Genomic DNA, 13,385 nt, shown 5'->3' with positions numbered 1-13,385 from the left:
GGTCGTAGCTATCGCATATTCTGAGGGCATCCACAAGCATCTAATCGCCTCCTCCAATCTGAACTGTGACATTCTCTCCGTCGGAACGTGACGAACACGTGTAGAACATGAACTGTGTGTGACGCGGGGACAATGAGATTGTCTCGGACCGTGACAGATGCCTCATGGCTAGCGCGCAGGCGGCCCGCAATGACCTCGTTCTTGCACTCTTGATAGACGCTCGATGGTCCGGTGTGTGTTCGCGGCCACTTTGCGCTGCGTTGTATAAATCACCCCTCCGCGTTCCTCGTCCTTCACCCTTCTCTTCCCCTCTGCTTACGCCATTGCGCTCTTTGTATCGAACTAGACGATCATCAAGGACCTAGGAACACGCCTATCTACTATCGCATACGATGAACACCTCCGCCACCGCCTCTGACAACGCGCGCCCTGTGGTCGGCACGCGCCAGCGCAAGCTCTCGATACGCCCGAGCACGCTCAATGTCCGTAGGCAGGGTATGTACGGTACAGAAGAGACGGTGGCGGAGCTGGACTCGCTCATCAGTGGATCATCTCGCGGCACGGCGCAGGAGCCGTCCCCCGTATACCCCACCCCCACCAGTATCCGCTCGCCCAGTGGCACATCGCGGCACGCGCGTCTGCCCAGCGGGTCCTCCACGTCTGTGATCGGCGCTCCTGGTCGCGCGTCAAACGTAGATGCGGAGAGAAGGCCGCGTCAGACGCAGAGCCTCACCCCCGCGCAGGAGCTCGCGCGAGAGTATCGGCAGAGCCTGGCGCGATCACCCTCTCCCCCGCGCCACACAAGACATCTAAGCGCCCAGGTGCCCGGCCCGAAAGGAAGCCGCCGCATGGATTCAAATGGGAACCGGCTCAGCAAGTACGACGATGCATACTTTGCGACGAAGACCAAGGTCGACGAAGCGTCCATCGCGGGCGTGAAGAGCTTGCTCATGCAAGATACGCAATCGGACAAACGCTCGAGCGTCCTATCGTCCAGGACGCGATCGATGTACGAGACGGCATCGAGCGCTGGGGGGAGCTGGGTCATGCCCACACCCCCGAGTAGTCACTTCGATAGCGCCGTCGAGCTCAAAAGCCCGCCGCGCGCTACTTCAATGGCTTCGCCACCCTCCTCTGCGCTGCTCGAGCGCCGTCGCAGCAAGCCACTTCCCCCCATCATATGCGATAAGCCCGTGTCCGCCTCGCCCGTCTCATCGGCGACGGCGCCTAATTCCGCGTCTACGATCACCGCCAATCTCTTGACGCCGAAGATTCGTTCGACGGAGTCGCGAGCCGCGGATATGCAAGAGCTGGTGCGTGGTCCGGTTCTTTATAAGCGAGCAAGTCACTAACGCGTAATTTCAGGCCGAAATTGCGGCGCGCATAGTCGTGCAGCAAGGCAAGGGCCCGAATGACCGCGTACGCTGTCCAATTCCCGGCTGCCGAGACGTCCTCGAAAACGCCAAGAAGCTGGCTCTTCACCTTCACATTCACGAGCTTGATGAAAGGTGCGCTCTTCCTTCGAATTACCCACGAATATGGGCTGATAATTCGCAGAATATACGACCCCAACGCTCACGCTGTTCGTGACTTGTCTCTGTACGCCTCCACTGGCGGCCTCCCCGTCCCATACACTGTCCGGTCATCTAATACGTCTCCTCTCAAAGGTGCGTCCGGTTTTTAATGCGCTCAATCCTCCTCTTGACCGTGTATCATCAGAGACATTTTCGCATATCATGAACGCCCTGAAGCCTTGATCGGCATGCTCTCATGTTTGCTTTCCATGGTCACTGGATGGCCACGATGTCGTATGACTAACGACGCATGCCTCTATGTATCGATACGTGCTCTTTATCTCACTCCTTACACACCTACTCCTCCTTTATATCACGCTCTCTAATGCTTTACCTCTCATACTGACATTGTAGCCTGGAATCTCTCAAAGCACCTATGTATTCCCCTCTCACATATGCGTCCTTTTCTTTTCCTTTGATGGGTTCTCGTAGCATCTCTTCCTGCAGCATTAGGTACCCTAGTAGCGTCGCGCCGTGTCATCGGCAGCAGCAGTAATCCCAAAATGGTCCTCGGGTGTATAGCATCTCAAACGTGACTGCACGGTGTGACGGACACTATGCGCCCTTTACGTGATCAAACTGTACCCATCAGAGACAAATGATACAATACACATCTTGTCTCTTACGCTCATGTCTCGCGCAATACCCAGCGAATGCAACGAAAATATACAGCTCTGCAATCGCTGCAACCACTCGTACAGCATCTCGTTCCAGATCCCGGACAAGGCCAGCCTGCGCACCGGATGCCTTCCAACGACAATTGGAGCCAGGCTGATTTGCGACGCTATAGCGGAGGCGGACGATCACATAGAGGAGATTGGTCACGAATTGGAACGCCTGAACGAGTCTTTGAAACGTCTGGACACTCTCAAAAGGTCGCTCGAATACTCTCAGGACGTTCGACGTGCGCTTGTGGCGCCCGTACGGAGGTTACCAACAGAGATCCTGGCTGAAATATTTAAAGCTTGCTGCGGAGACGCAATCTGTATCGCAATTGAGAGGTGCGCCCCGCTTGAATTGGGCTCTGTGTGCAAGGTCTGGCGAGGTACGTCTTTTTCGGTCCAGCAATCACTGTTCAGCGTCTCGAAGAGCTCACAAATTACTTAGATACTATCGTTGGTATGCCTACCCTATGGGCAGGTTTCTTCTTCTCTTACGACCTCCACCGCTGCTACGCCCCGCCTGCGTCTCTTGTGACCCGGCTAAAAACTTTCTTGGAGAACTCGGGTGATGTACCTCTACGACATTGCATTGGAGAACAAGGGTGGTCTCTCGAGTCTCTTAGCGGGGACCTATTTGAGGCCATTCTGCAGCACTCCCACCGATGGACATGCCTTTGGGTCTGCCCTCCTCCCCGCACCTCCATTGTGAACCGGGACTCCCTCTTCAGCCAACTCGAGGGACGATCTCTCTCTCGTTTGACTTCTCTCCAAGGGTCCCATAATGATCTCTGCGAGGGGAATGAGAGTAATCTATTCCATATACCGACCCTGCGCTCCCTTCTCATCTTATTCGAAAGAGGATCGGACGCACGCATCATGCCTAACCTCCCCTGGGAGCAGCTCGAGTGCCTATACATCGACGGGCCACCGCACTACTCCTACGATATCCTTCGTCGGTGTCCGAACGTGGTTGAATGGAATTACAGCAACAAATGGTGTTGTACGTCCCCCGCGACGATACCCGAGACAGCCATCAGGCTTTCCCACCTGCGCAAGCTCTCTGTCGACATCACCCAGGAAACCGCTGATGCTGCTCTTCTCGGTCGCTTGGAGGCTCCCTCTGTGGAAAGCCTCGCGCTTGATTGGGACATATCACCACAATCTCTACTATCTGAAAGCTACCTCGGGCGCCTCGTAGAGCGTTTTTCGCGCCGCTTGCGCTGCCTTCGTCTGATCGGGTTTCAGCCTATTGGGAGATCGTGTCTCTCATCGCTGCCAGACCTGCACACCCTCGAAATTGGCTATTTCTTCCCTTCGTTCAACCAAGACTGGCTCGACGATCTCAGCGCCGTTGATGATGCAGGAAGCCCGCGCATCCTCCCGCGCTTGCAGATTATGAAGATAGAGGACCCGCTCTCTTTCCCACCGGCGGCGTTGGTGGAGATGCTGGAAGCGCGCAGGGCGATGGGTCATGGACTGGAACGGCTAATGCTCCATCGGGACGTTGTGGAAGACAGTTCCGAGTGGAACGACGATGTCACAGCTCGGCTGAGATCACTGGTACCTTCTTTCGAGATTTTCATCTAGTATCCCACCGACGTTACAGACCAAATAATACTCGTACTCAATTCTCTACGGCTACATCGTACACATCATGCAATAAAAAGGAGCGCAGCTCGAAAGCGGGATACAAGTACAAACAGCGAGTTTGACACGGAGAGTTGGTACGCAGAGTCCCCTTCCGTGCTTACGGCGGAAGACCCTTCTGCGCCGCGTCGTCGCGACATGCGCGGCTACAGAAGTCGTCATTGCCGTGCTGGGGGTACTTGCGGCACATGATGCAGGCAGTCGCCTGGCCGGTCTGCACAGCCTCTCTGCAGGGTGCGTCAGTGGAAGGACAGAAGAGAAGAAGGTCGAACTCACTCCCTGTGACGCGCCGAACAGTATTCCCCCGTGTCGCCATTGCTGTCGACGAAGACCGGCTGATTGCAGCCAGCCAGCGCGCACTCTGCCGGGAAGGTGGCCGGCGCGATGCTACCGTGAGGCTGCGCATTCTGGTTGGCAGCGGCGGACGTGCCGTTGCCGCCGTTGAACGCGGCTGAGGCACCCTTCGCGAGCGCTGTCGCCGCCGTGAGCGCTAGCATGAGTGGCGCCTGCTGAGCCGGAGGGAGCTGCTGGATGACGAGCTCTGCACGGAAGGTCAGTTTCGCTTCGGTGGGTCAGATATGTAGACGCACTAGCGACTTGCAACGGGTCCAGCCCGTTGTTGTTCATCACAGATCCTAGGTTGCCGACGTTGTTGCTCAAGACGTTGAGGATGTTGGCGAGAGGCCCACTGAGAGGGCCCTTTCCTCCGGTCGAGCGCTTCACTGCTTGGCCAGTCTTCGCTGCTTGGGCCGCGCAGCGCTTCCCACAAAAGTCGAAGCCAGGGTACTTGTCTTTCTTGCGGCAGAACTGCGTAATCGAAGTTAGCCTACGCTCACATCGTCGACGAGGAGCATTTACTCACGTCGCAGAGCGAGGCCGCCTGCTTCGCGCATGTCTTCGAGCAGTGAGGGAAGCCGTTGTAGCAGGGCTTCTGGTGGCAATACTTTGGATATGTTAAAGACAGATCAACCAAGAAATCAACGTGAATGACTCACGCTGCACATCGCTTGCGCGCCACCCTGCTTGCCGGTGGACGCGGGAGCTGCCTTCGCGGCGCCGGGAGTCTGCTTCGGCGCCGGCGCGGTGGCCTGACGCTTGGGCTGCGCTGACGCAGTTTGCGGCGCCTTGCTCGGCGGCAGCGTCGCAGACTTGCCGTTCGGAGCAGCAGGCTTGGGCGCCGGAGGCGGTCCCTGCCTAGTCGCCGGAGGTGGCCCCTGCTTTGTGGCAGTCTGCTTCGTCGAGATCGACTGAGGCGCGCCCTGCATCGTCGCGGGTGGAGGATGGGTGGGTGGCTTGGGGGCCGGCATGCCACCCGGCATCGACGGCGACGACGACTTGTTCTGCGAGATCGGGCTCAAGGGCTGGGACTGCGGAGAGGGGAACTGAACGGTGGACGCCATCGCTGATGGCTAGATGATGGTGATCGAAAGTGGGGGTGGTGGCTGAGGTAGTGAGCAAGTCGACACCCGCGGGCTTTTATGATGGAGAACATACCAGCCCCCTCGTGGCAGTCATGCCGCCGCCACGCTATGTGCGGGAGGCGGAGTCCTCCACAAACGAGGCAAGGCACCCTCGTACACGAGGCGTTGAAAGGCGTGTTTGTCGACCTCGTCGCTATCAACACCGCCCTCCGTAAGAATCGAAGGTCTATCGCATGTATCTGGAACAAAAGTCGCGTACTAGGTTACAGAACAAACACGACGCAAACATTGTCGGTCACCAGCGTAGCAGATGGTCCGTGGATCTGAAGCGATCAGGTTTTTGTGACGACAAACGGAGGTATGCAGGCGATTAGGCCGACAGGCCGACAGCGGCAAACATGAGGAGAAGGGGCCAAAGCCAGGGAAAGTCCGATACGAGGGGCGAAGTAAAAAAACAAGTTCCGAATAGTCTATCGTCGTCTCCGGCAAATGCCGCCCTACTGAGGCTTCACGGTGTATGTCGCGCAGCCGTCCGTGATATGGCCGCCGTACGTCCACTGCAAGTCGTCAGCATCAGCCTAGACCGCAGACGCGCGACAGCATGCAATGTACTCACCGAACCCTGAGAGACACAAGCGTGAAGAGGGCGTCGCATCCGGCTCTTGCACTCCTTCTCGGTGGGGACGAACGAGCAGGTCGCCTTATTCTCGATCTCGAGGACAACCTGGTTCTTGACATAGAACGCACGCTGAGAGTACGAGTCGACGGTGTGCGGACCGAAGGCCATGTCGGCGGCTTTCGCGCAGAAGGCATCGATGGTTGAGAAGACGGTGTTCATGTCGATGGTGGCGACATTGCCCTTGTAACACTGGACGTGCAAGTCGGACTGAGTGGCAGCGGCAAGGACGACGGCGACGTTCAAGAGCGCAGCAGCGAGGGTGCGACAGAGTATCATGTCGTAGAGCGCTTTTAGGAGTTCTGAGATTAATCAGTATTGTGTCAATGTGACAACGGAGGCTAATTACCTTGCAAGGTGGGAGATGGAGATGATGGTGAGCTGAGACGGCAAGCGAGCATTATAAAGGCCTCTTCCGAGCCCGACGTCAAGGGACTGCATTCGGAGCGGAAAGATCGACGCCGCACAAGCGTCGAACGAGGAGACAGAGTCTGTACATTGCGCGTCTATGGGTAAGCCTCCTCGCGCCTTCTGTCAAGCTAAGGCTTGATAGCCACCGCCCATGCGGCTAGCATTGCCCGCAACGTTAAGTCCATCGCGGCGAGAGCGTCGGGTCAAAAGAGGTCGAGCGCTCAGAAGCAGATGAAGCATCGTCACTTCGGGGGACGGGCAGGGGCGACGGGGGAGGGAGAGCGGAAAGGAACGTACTCGAAGCGGCGCTGATGTAGGCATGACGGTTCCCGGATGTGAGACGCATGGTGCGCCAGCGGGACTACTTATGCACCGATCCTTTCGGGGAGCATCGAGCACTCTTCAACAACGGGAAGACGATGGGCATTGGAATTATACGTGGGCTGTACGTCTTCGCGGGGTTGTCGCGGCGCCCTCTACCAGCGCTCGGTCCCTGACCAGATTTGAATTGATCAGCGCTTGCAGAAGTTCAGCAAGTCAGACTAATGAAAGATATGGGTCAACAGTCAAGCGCCCGTGCTCTCGACAAGATGATGGTTCGGAACAAGAGAGGGATTTTCAGAAATTGAACCAGCGTGACTGTAGCCCAATTGGTGCGCACGTGGGCCGTCACGTCACTGTTCCTCCTTACCATCAACCGCCATGAGCAAGACTATAACTGAGGAGGAGATCGAGATTCCCGAGGCGCCCCCCGTCATTCCGCAGGCGCCACGCCCTCCGAAGAAGCCTCGACCAGCGAGAAAGCAGGTCAAGCCCGGAGACATCGACCGCAAAGAGACCGTACAGACGGGAAAGGAATACAGTGCGTGCTAACTCACACTTTCCTTTACAGATGCTGACTTCACAATAGATATATGGTACAACAAATGGGCGGGAGGTGACCGGGAGGACAGCTACTCGAAGTGCGTGACACGGCCGTGCTCCTGGGACGGCTGCTAATTCGCATTCAGTAAGACCAAAGCGCAGGCGCGCTGCCATATCAAGACCGACTCCGGCTTGACGCGCGCAAATACAACCGGCATGAAGTACCATTGCCTCTTCTTCGCGCGAGGGAACTGTCCGTACGGCTGGGAGTGCGAGTACTTGCATTCGCTCCCCGATCCCAGTCAAGCACCGCCAGACAGCGCGAAAGACTGCTTCGCGCGGGACAAGTTCGCCGACTATCGCGACGATATGGGTGGTGTAGGCTCCTTCAACCGGCAGAACCGCACGCTATATGTTGGCCGTATCAAGGAGACGGGAACTGGACCCGAGACCGAACAGGTTGTCATTCGACACTTCAGGGAGTGGGGTGATATTGAGCGAGGCGCGTATACATATCTGCCCTCGAGCGACCTTGCTGACATGGCGTGCCTCCTTCCCTGTAGTTCGTGTGCTGCAGTATCGCTCTGTCGCGTTCGTGACGTACGTGCACGAAGTGCACGCCCAGTTTGCGAAGGAGGCAATGGCATGCCAGTCTCTGGATAACGACGAGATTCTCAACGTGCGCTGGGCGACCGAAGACCCCAATCCGGTCACCAAAGTCATCGAGAAGCGCCGCTTGGAGGACATGGGCCAGGAAGCCATCCGTGAACGCATGGACCCTCGCATCGTCGATGCCATGCGCGCCGTACGTGCGTTGGAAGATGGCGACGTTCTCGAAGAGGACAGCGACCCTGCACCGGATGCGAAGCGGCGGCGGATAGAGTATACTCAGGACGAAGAGCAGGAAGGAGACGAGGACCACGAGCCGTCACCTCCGCCACAAGCACAGTCCGAGGCGCCGCCACAGGCTCATGGGCTCTTGACCGCGGATGCTATGGAGGGGCTGAAGTACTTCGCGGAGATCAGGAAACGGAATGGAGCGACACTTGCTGTACCCAAGCCGAAAGCAGCGCCGCCGCCGAAGACGGGGATGGGGCTTGTCGGTTACGGGAGCGATGAGGACTCTGACTGAGCAGTACCGTACGATGCTGTATTCATCTACTGTGTCAGTGGCTTGTCTCATGGGATGTGCGCAGACTTGTTGCAGTACCTTTCGTGTGCCGAATGTGCATCCCAGGGAATCATGACGCCGACTGCCATGTATCGATTTGCTTGTTCCTGTGAGTCACTGATGTCTGTGACGGTGCGCCTAGGCCTGTGCGCTGCCGTCATGTCTTCCGACCTGCTTTGAACCACCATGGCCGCCCCGACGGTGCTTTTCACAGAATTACTGTCATCCAATCGAACACCCACCGACGATGAACGACAGGAGGCCGTGTCGCTTCTCCAGATCTGGTCCACCGAAGCTGCGGTCCTAGCGGCTAAAGTTCAGGCCCTGCAAGCGGAGCTGGCGCAGGAATCGGTGAAGCTGAAAGAGATTCAAGAGCGCATACGTCTTCATAGCAGCATCGTGTCCCCTCTGCGCTCCGTGCCAGCAGAGATTCTGCAGCACATATTCCGGTACACGCTCCCAGAGTCTCACAACGCGCTGCTCTCGCCGGACGAAGCACCAATCATTCTCACTCGCGTCTGCCGCGTCTGGAGAGTGGTGGCACTCAGCACTCCCGAGCTCTGGTCGTCGATCCACATCGTCTGCACGCCGTTTGACAAGGACATGCCCCAACGTTCCAGGGAGATTGTCGAGCTACGACTTCGTGCGGTTGAATCATGGCTCGCGCGCTCGGGCACGTGTCTCCTTGACATCTCTATCCGTGCGGAGACAGAGGTGATGGATATCGAGTTCATGCCCTTCTCGGAGGGGTACAGGTACTCTTCTACCGTCCTGTCTGCCCTGCGCGCCATCATCCCACATAGCCGGCGCTGGAGCCAGTTGTCCATCGTCGCCACGATGGGGGAGCTAAAGGAGCTTCTTCCTCTTCGTCTTGATCTCCCGGAGCTGCAATCCTTCGTCTTCCGTGAACTCGGTCGGCCAGTGTATCCTGGCACTGATGGTCGGTTCCAGCCATTCTTTCTGTCTAGCGCCCAGAAATTGCAACGTGCCTCATTGATCTTTCCTCATAGCGAGCAGCTGAGGTCGCTGGCCATGCTCCCCTCGCGAGATATAGTCGATCTCCGCATTCACACTCAGGTCGCAGACGTCACTCTCCTTCTGCTTCTGCACCGTACCATCCGTCATTGTGCCAGGCTGCAGCGGCTGCACGTTCACCTCGTTAGCCGCACGGGCTCTATTGCGCTGCCAAGCCCGACGAGCCCGCCTGCATGCCTTGCGGACTTGGTTACAGTCGAGCTGCGATGCTACTCAGAAATGGCCGCGTCCATCCTCAATTGCATCTCTGCCCCGTGCCTCGATTATCTCGCTCTCCAGATGAACCATGTCCGCCCTCCCGAATCGAGAGCGCTTATGGAGTTCCTTGCGCGCTCGCATGCGCCGCTCAGGAAGCTGCGGGTCAAGACGGACGGCGCCTACTTTGTCAATGACTGTCTACCATATATGCCCGCATTGGAGGACCTCGCGATACTCCGTAATCATGGAGACAGGAATACGTTGTGGGGACAGGAACAGGAGGTGTTCGTGTCCGTGCTGCACCACCACTGGCCTTTGGTGTGTCCGCTGCTACAGACGATTGAACTTGATCGCTGCGCGGGCGTGGATGACGAGTGGCTTTCACGCTTCTTGCGCGCACGCACGGACCGCGGATCTTCTCGAGGGGAGTGCGCCTTACGTTCAGTGAAAGTGCGCTTCCTGGAGCCGCAGCCCAGTCTGCGTGAGGTGGCTGAGACCACCCCATTCACGGTGGAAGGTGTCGAAGTCCACGTGCGGTGGGACGAATGGCGGCCGGCGCGGACATATTCCCCGGGGCTCGGTGCCAGCGAGGAGGAGATTGTCAATGTATGTGAAGAGGACAGAGCCTGACGTATTCGAGATGATAGTACGATTTTGCTAGAGCCCACCATATCGCGCAGTTCTTCGTAATGTACTTGTTTATGTATGTTGATTTTTCAACTACCGGTGTGATCTACGAACATACTACCCATGTTGCTCTCCCGGATGCCAAATCAATCTGTATCCCGTCTGCGGGGCGATATTCTCGCTCATGTGTGCAGATCTCGGCTCAATGCATGATATGGCGACACGCCGCTTCTTCCGACAGCTCCAGTATCGAGGCCTTACCAAGACGTTCACCAGAGTGGCAGATGTATCCTTGCTGAGTGGCTCTTGGTAGCCTCCGGCGGCTAGGGGAAACCTACGTTTTCCTCCAGACCCCCTTCCCTTGCGCTCCGCGACGATCATGTGGGAGACGCTCAGTGGGGGAAACCTACGGTCTCCCCCACACCCCCTTCCCTTTTGTCAATCATCTAGTTACTTCGACTGTCAAGGTCAAAAGATGAGGCGAAGAAGTTGGATCGATGACTGCGCGCAAGCGCGGGTCATCGTATCCAATCTTCGGAGCCACATCGCGCTTCCTTCCGTCTTTCGTAGTGGTGTTCAGGAGCCAACAGTGGCATCTGTGCTTCCGCTGTAATTCAGTAGTTGCCACGCGGCATACACGTGACATGTTGAACTACATGTTCAACTATCTAGTTAGATTCGAAGTAGAGGAAGCTTAGGCTTCGCCGGCTCTAGCCTTGACCTTGCCTTGCACCTGAGATCGTGGGCTGAGCTTGCGCACTGAACCCTCGTTGCACGCGTATGGCGCTCGTGACTTTACGGTTGTTGTCCAAGAGCACCGCACAAAATGATGGGGCGGGAGAGACCTTGCAAGGCAAGGTGATGACTTCGCAGAGATAGTAGATATCATTTACGATCATCAGAGACACAGGGATCTCATAGGTGACGACTATGGTCTCGAGGACTGGATATGGTATTTACAGCGCCGTGACGATCGTCAGCAGAGAAATATGATACGGTACGAATGGAACTAAGTCCTATAGAGTACTAGATGTCAATGTAAAGAGCGTGGGGAGGAGAATGACTGTAGCTATGCACTCAGGTTAGGTCAAGCAGAATTAAGCAGATAAACATCGAGTGTCAAGAAAGCGGTTCGAAGTTCGGTGCATCTATCAAGCAACATTGACAACCATGCCCACCGCTGCAACGTAGACGGGCGCAATGGATGACTGGCGCTTCAATTTAGACGCATTGCCCTCCAACGAGAGTGGCACTGTGCTGTCTACCGAGCTAAGCGTCTTCTTCCCGCTCCATGACTTGGGGCGGGAAATGAAGAACCTCCGCGTCCGGGTCCGCCCTATGTTCGGCAGCGCGCTCGCTTGCGAGGCGGCGTTGGCGCTCGAGTGCGCGACAGCGGTCTTTGGCGGCAAATTGGTTGGCGGGGCTACGACCGCGGGCTCCAATGGTGCAATGGCCGCAGGCTCCGACAGCGCAATAACGGCAGGCTCCGATGCGGCTCTGCGGATGATTGACGTCGTTCTGCGATTGTGGCTAGCAGCACGCATTGAACTAGCCCGAGCAGAAGACCGCCGCCGCTGCGCATCCTCGCCGCGATGAACGAGGCTGGCTTCGTCGGCGAAGCTGATCGAGAGCTGGCGGCGCATGGTACTGGCTGGGACTGTGCCAGAGACGCCAGCAGGGACGTTGCTCGAGGTGCTGGCCTCAGGCTGGATTGGAGCAGGGGAAGATGGGGAGAGCGACACGGAGGACCGACGAGGATCCCAGCAGAAGTAGGATGCATTGAAGGAGGATGGTCCGTGTAAGGAGCGTGGGCGGGTCGGCATCTCAGATGAACGAGGGTACGACAGAGAGTGCGTAGGGCGCGGCGGTACGTAAGAGGAGGGGGGGCCGCTCCAGCTGGTGCGCATCTCGGCGAGAGTCAGGCGCCGATCGGTGGGTGCTGGGCAGCGTTCGGTGGGCGGTCTGAAAGATGTCGGCGGTGGCGGAGGGCTCGACGTCCGAGCTCGCATCTCTGCGAGACTGAGGCGAGGCTCAAGCTGTACCGACGGACGCGGACTAGGCGAAATCGAAGAATGCGACTCGGGCTGCGCTGCGGAGCGCGGCTCAAATTGCGCGGACATCCGCCGCGAGGTGCGGAAAAGGGCTACTGGTACGCGATCGGGGTCGTCCACAAGGGTCGCATCGGTACTGCAAGTCTGCGACGACGAGTGACTGCCGATGGAGGTGCGCCTAGGGCCGCGAGCTGTAGAGGTCGCTTCCTACATAAATCATTCAGGACAATGGATGGCGAAGTGTCGCGCTCTTTCGCACCTGTTCCTTCCTACGAGATACTATCGAGCGCGCAAGGGTGCTGACCCTGCGCTTCAAAGTAGAAACCAGGGTCGTTGTGGTTGACGACGGGGCCACATCAGAGGCGAAGTGCCCAGGAGTTGGCATAATATACATGATGGCGCTCCTTGGGGATGGGGGTTGCGAGGCTGGAGAACCAGTAGATATATGTACGCAGGGGAAGCGAGTTTAGAAGTGCCACGCGGAACAGAATAAAGCGTCGGTGGTGTCTGGGAGGATTTTGCCGGTACCATAGGATGTCACAGGACTAGCGGGAGTCGGGACCTTGTCGAAACCGTCGCTTGAGCGACTGAAGTTCCCATTCATGCTGTCGTTTAGGCGCGATGATATCCGTCATTAGAGGAGCAGAAGTTTGGCCATGGGTCTTGTATGTCAGCCACAGATGCAACTGAAGGTGTGAGAAGAGGTTCAATGCCTTCTTTATGGGGAGCCCAGGAGAAGAATTGGTACCCGTCCGCAGGTTCGGAAGTCAAGGCGCTAGACAGGTAGAGAGGAAGTGGAAGTGAGCCTGTCAAGATCTGGTGATCGCAGCCGAAGTGGCGTTGCCACAAAAGAGCAACTGAACATAGGTATCTTCATAGTGTCATTGAGCTAACCTTCCTAGTAAATTGTGCAAGTTGATATATACCTGAGCGCCAAGTCGTCAATATCACCCTTCATGAGGGCGACTGCTGGGAGGGATCAAGTCCTCAACTGAAAGTCGTTGACCGGTAGGTGGCCATGGGCAATAGCAAGAGCAGGAAAATGCAG

General features: G+C 57.1%; 9 protein-coding genes across 9 annotated transcripts; 6 read left to right on the top strand and 3 right to left on the bottom strand.

Moving 5' to 3' along the window:
• Positions 1–153: 153 nt before the first annotated feature.
• Positions 154–2,194, top strand: SCHCODRAFT_02556198 (uncharacterized protein). The gene is made up of 4 exons (XM_003027217.2): positions 154–1,313; positions 1,366–1,508; positions 1,558–1,667; positions 1,720–2,194. Exons 1-4 carry the CDS (start codon positions 393–395, stop codon positions 1,755–1,757), a joined length of 1,212 nt encoding a protein of 403 aa, XP_003027263.1. The 5' UTR covers positions 154–392; the 3' UTR covers positions 1,758–2,194.
• On the top strand, positions 2,186–4,235 carry SCHCODRAFT_02592432 (uncharacterized protein). The gene is made up of 2 exons (XM_050343993.1): positions 2,186–2,619; positions 2,682–4,235. The coding sequence occupies exons 1-2, from the start codon at positions 2,205–2,207 to the stop codon at positions 3,821–3,823; spliced, it is 1,557 nt and encodes a 518-aa protein (XP_050197400.1). The 5' UTR covers positions 2,186–2,204; the 3' UTR covers positions 3,824–4,235.
• Positions 3,837–5,326, bottom strand: SCHCODRAFT_02642738 (uncharacterized protein). The gene is made up of 5 exons (XM_003027039.2): positions 4,879–5,326; positions 4,746–4,826; positions 4,474–4,690; positions 4,160–4,424; positions 3,837–4,110 (listed from the first exon to the last, which is right to left on the bottom strand). Exons 1-5 carry the CDS (start codon positions 5,281–5,283, stop codon positions 3,984–3,986), a joined length of 1,095 nt encoding a protein of 364 aa, XP_003027085.1. The 5' UTR covers positions 5,284–5,326; the 3' UTR covers positions 3,837–3,983.
• Positions 5,327–5,376: 50 nt separating this feature from the next.
• Positions 5,377–6,493, bottom strand: SCHCODRAFT_02642735 (uncharacterized protein). Its single transcript, XM_003027038.2, has 3 exons — positions 6,330–6,493; positions 5,921–6,282; positions 5,377–5,861 (listed from the first exon to the last, which is right to left on the bottom strand). The coding sequence occupies exons 2-3, from the start codon at positions 6,257–6,259 to the stop codon at positions 5,802–5,804; spliced, it is 399 nt and encodes a 132-aa protein (XP_003027084.1). The 5' UTR covers positions 6,260–6,282; positions 6,330–6,493; the 3' UTR covers positions 5,377–5,801.
• A 110-nt stretch (positions 6,494–6,603) lies between these two features.
• SCHCODRAFT_02107619 (uncharacterized protein) lies at positions 6,604–7,394 on the top strand. The gene is made up of 2 exons (XM_050341821.1): positions 6,604–7,253; positions 7,302–7,394. Exon 1 carries the CDS (start codon positions 6,711–6,713, stop codon positions 7,095–7,097), a length of 387 nt encoding a protein of 128 aa, XP_050197399.1. The 5' UTR covers positions 6,604–6,710; the 3' UTR covers positions 7,098–7,253; positions 7,302–7,394.
• SCHCODRAFT_02518652 (uncharacterized protein) lies at positions 7,094–8,387 on the top strand (the record flags this gene model as incomplete). Its single annotated transcript, XM_003027216.3, has 4 exons — positions 7,094–7,253; positions 7,302–7,353; positions 7,402–7,742; positions 7,819–8,387. The coding sequence occupies 4 exons, from the start codon at positions 7,094–7,096 to the stop codon at positions 8,385–8,387; spliced, it is 1,122 nt and encodes a 373-aa protein (XP_003027262.2).
• Positions 8,388–8,612: 225 nt separating this feature from the next.
• SCHCODRAFT_02477270 (uncharacterized protein) lies at positions 8,613–9,440 on the top strand (the record flags this gene model as incomplete). The annotated part of the gene is made up of 1 exon (XM_003027215.1): positions 8,613–9,440. A coding segment is annotated over one exon (828 nt), but the record flags the coding sequence as incomplete, so codon positions are not given.
• A 149-nt stretch (positions 9,441–9,589) lies between these two features.
• On the top strand, positions 9,590–10,357 carry SCHCODRAFT_01039541 (uncharacterized protein). Its single transcript, XM_003027214.1, has one exon. The coding sequence runs from the start codon at positions 9,681–9,683 to the stop codon at positions 10,287–10,289; it is 609 nt and encodes a 202-aa protein (XP_003027260.1). The 5' UTR covers positions 9,590–9,680; the 3' UTR covers positions 10,290–10,357.
• A 1,011-nt stretch (positions 10,358–11,368) lies between these two features.
• On the bottom strand, positions 11,369–12,840 carry SCHCODRAFT_02107494 (uncharacterized protein). Its single transcript, XM_003027037.3, has 2 exons — positions 12,597–12,840; positions 11,369–12,544 (listed from the first exon to the last, which is right to left on the bottom strand). Exons 1-2 carry the CDS (start codon positions 12,729–12,731, stop codon positions 11,438–11,440), a joined length of 1,242 nt encoding a protein of 413 aa, XP_003027083.1. The 5' UTR covers positions 12,732–12,840; the 3' UTR covers positions 11,369–11,437.
• Positions 12,841–13,385: the final 545 nt, after the last annotated feature.

The sequence above is a fragment of the Schizophyllum commune genome (genome assembly GCF_000143185.2).
Source record: "Schizophyllum commune H4-8 unplaced genomic scaffold SCHCOscaffold_14, whole genome shotgun sequence".
Taxonomy (NCBI): Eukaryota; Fungi; Basidiomycota; class Agaricomycetes; order Agaricales; family Schizophyllaceae; genus Schizophyllum; species Schizophyllum commune.
The sequence above is the reverse complement of the archived record's forward strand: the minus strand, read 5'-3'. Positions and strand labels throughout refer to the sequence as shown.

Coding starts and splice junctions, on each gene's coding strand:
- SCHCODRAFT_02556198 (XM_003027217.2), top strand. CDS start 393: ATGAACACCTCCGCCACCGCCTCTGACAACGCGCGCCCTGTGGTCGGC. Junction 1,509..1,557: donor ATTCACGAGCTTGATGAAAG/GTGCGCTCTTCC, acceptor GATAATTCGCAG/AATATACGACCCCAACGCTC. Junction 1,668..1,719: donor TAATACGTCTCCTCTCAAAG/GTGCGTCCGGTT, acceptor GTGTATCATCAG/AGACATTTTCGCATATCATG.
- SCHCODRAFT_02592432 (XM_050343993.1), top strand. CDS start 2,205: ATGTCTCGCGCAATACCCAGCGAATGCAACGAAAATATACAGCTCTGC. Junction 2,620..2,681: donor TGTGTGCAAGGTCTGGCGAG/GTACGTCTTTTT, acceptor CAAATTACTTAG/ATACTATCGTTGGTATGCCT.
- SCHCODRAFT_02642738 (XM_003027039.2), bottom strand. CDS start 5,283: ATGGCGTCCACCGTTCAGTTCCCCTCTCCGCAGTCCCAGCCCTTGAGC. Junction 4,827..4,878: donor GCGCGCAAGCGATGTGCAGC/GTGAGTCATTCA, acceptor ACATATCCAAAG/TATTGCCACCAGAAGCCCTG. Junction 4,691..4,745: donor AGGCGGCCTCGCTCTGCGAC/GTGAGTAAATGC, acceptor TCGATTACGCAG/TTCTGCCGCAAGAAAGACAA.
- SCHCODRAFT_02642735 (XM_003027038.2), bottom strand. CDS start 6,259: ATGATACTCTGTCGCACCCTCGCTGCTGCGCTCTTGAACGTCGCCGTC. Junction 5,862..5,920: donor CTTGTGTCTCTCAGGGTTCG/GTGAGTACATTG, acceptor GACGACTTGCAG/TGGACGTACGGCGGCCATAT.
- SCHCODRAFT_02107619 (XM_050341821.1), top strand. CDS start 6,711: ATGACGGTTCCCGGATGTGAGACGCATGGTGCGCCAGCGGGACTACTT.
- SCHCODRAFT_01039541 (XM_003027214.1), top strand. CDS start 9,681: ATGGCCGCGTCCATCCTCAATTGCATCTCTGCCCCGTGCCTCGATTAT.
- SCHCODRAFT_02107494 (XM_003027037.3), bottom strand. CDS start 12,731: ATGTATATTATGCCAACTCCTGGGCACTTCGCCTCTGATGTGGCCCCG. Junction 12,545..12,596: donor TATCTCGTAGGAAGGAACAG/GTGCGAAAGAGC, acceptor TGATTTATGTAG/GAAGCGACCTCTACAGCTCG.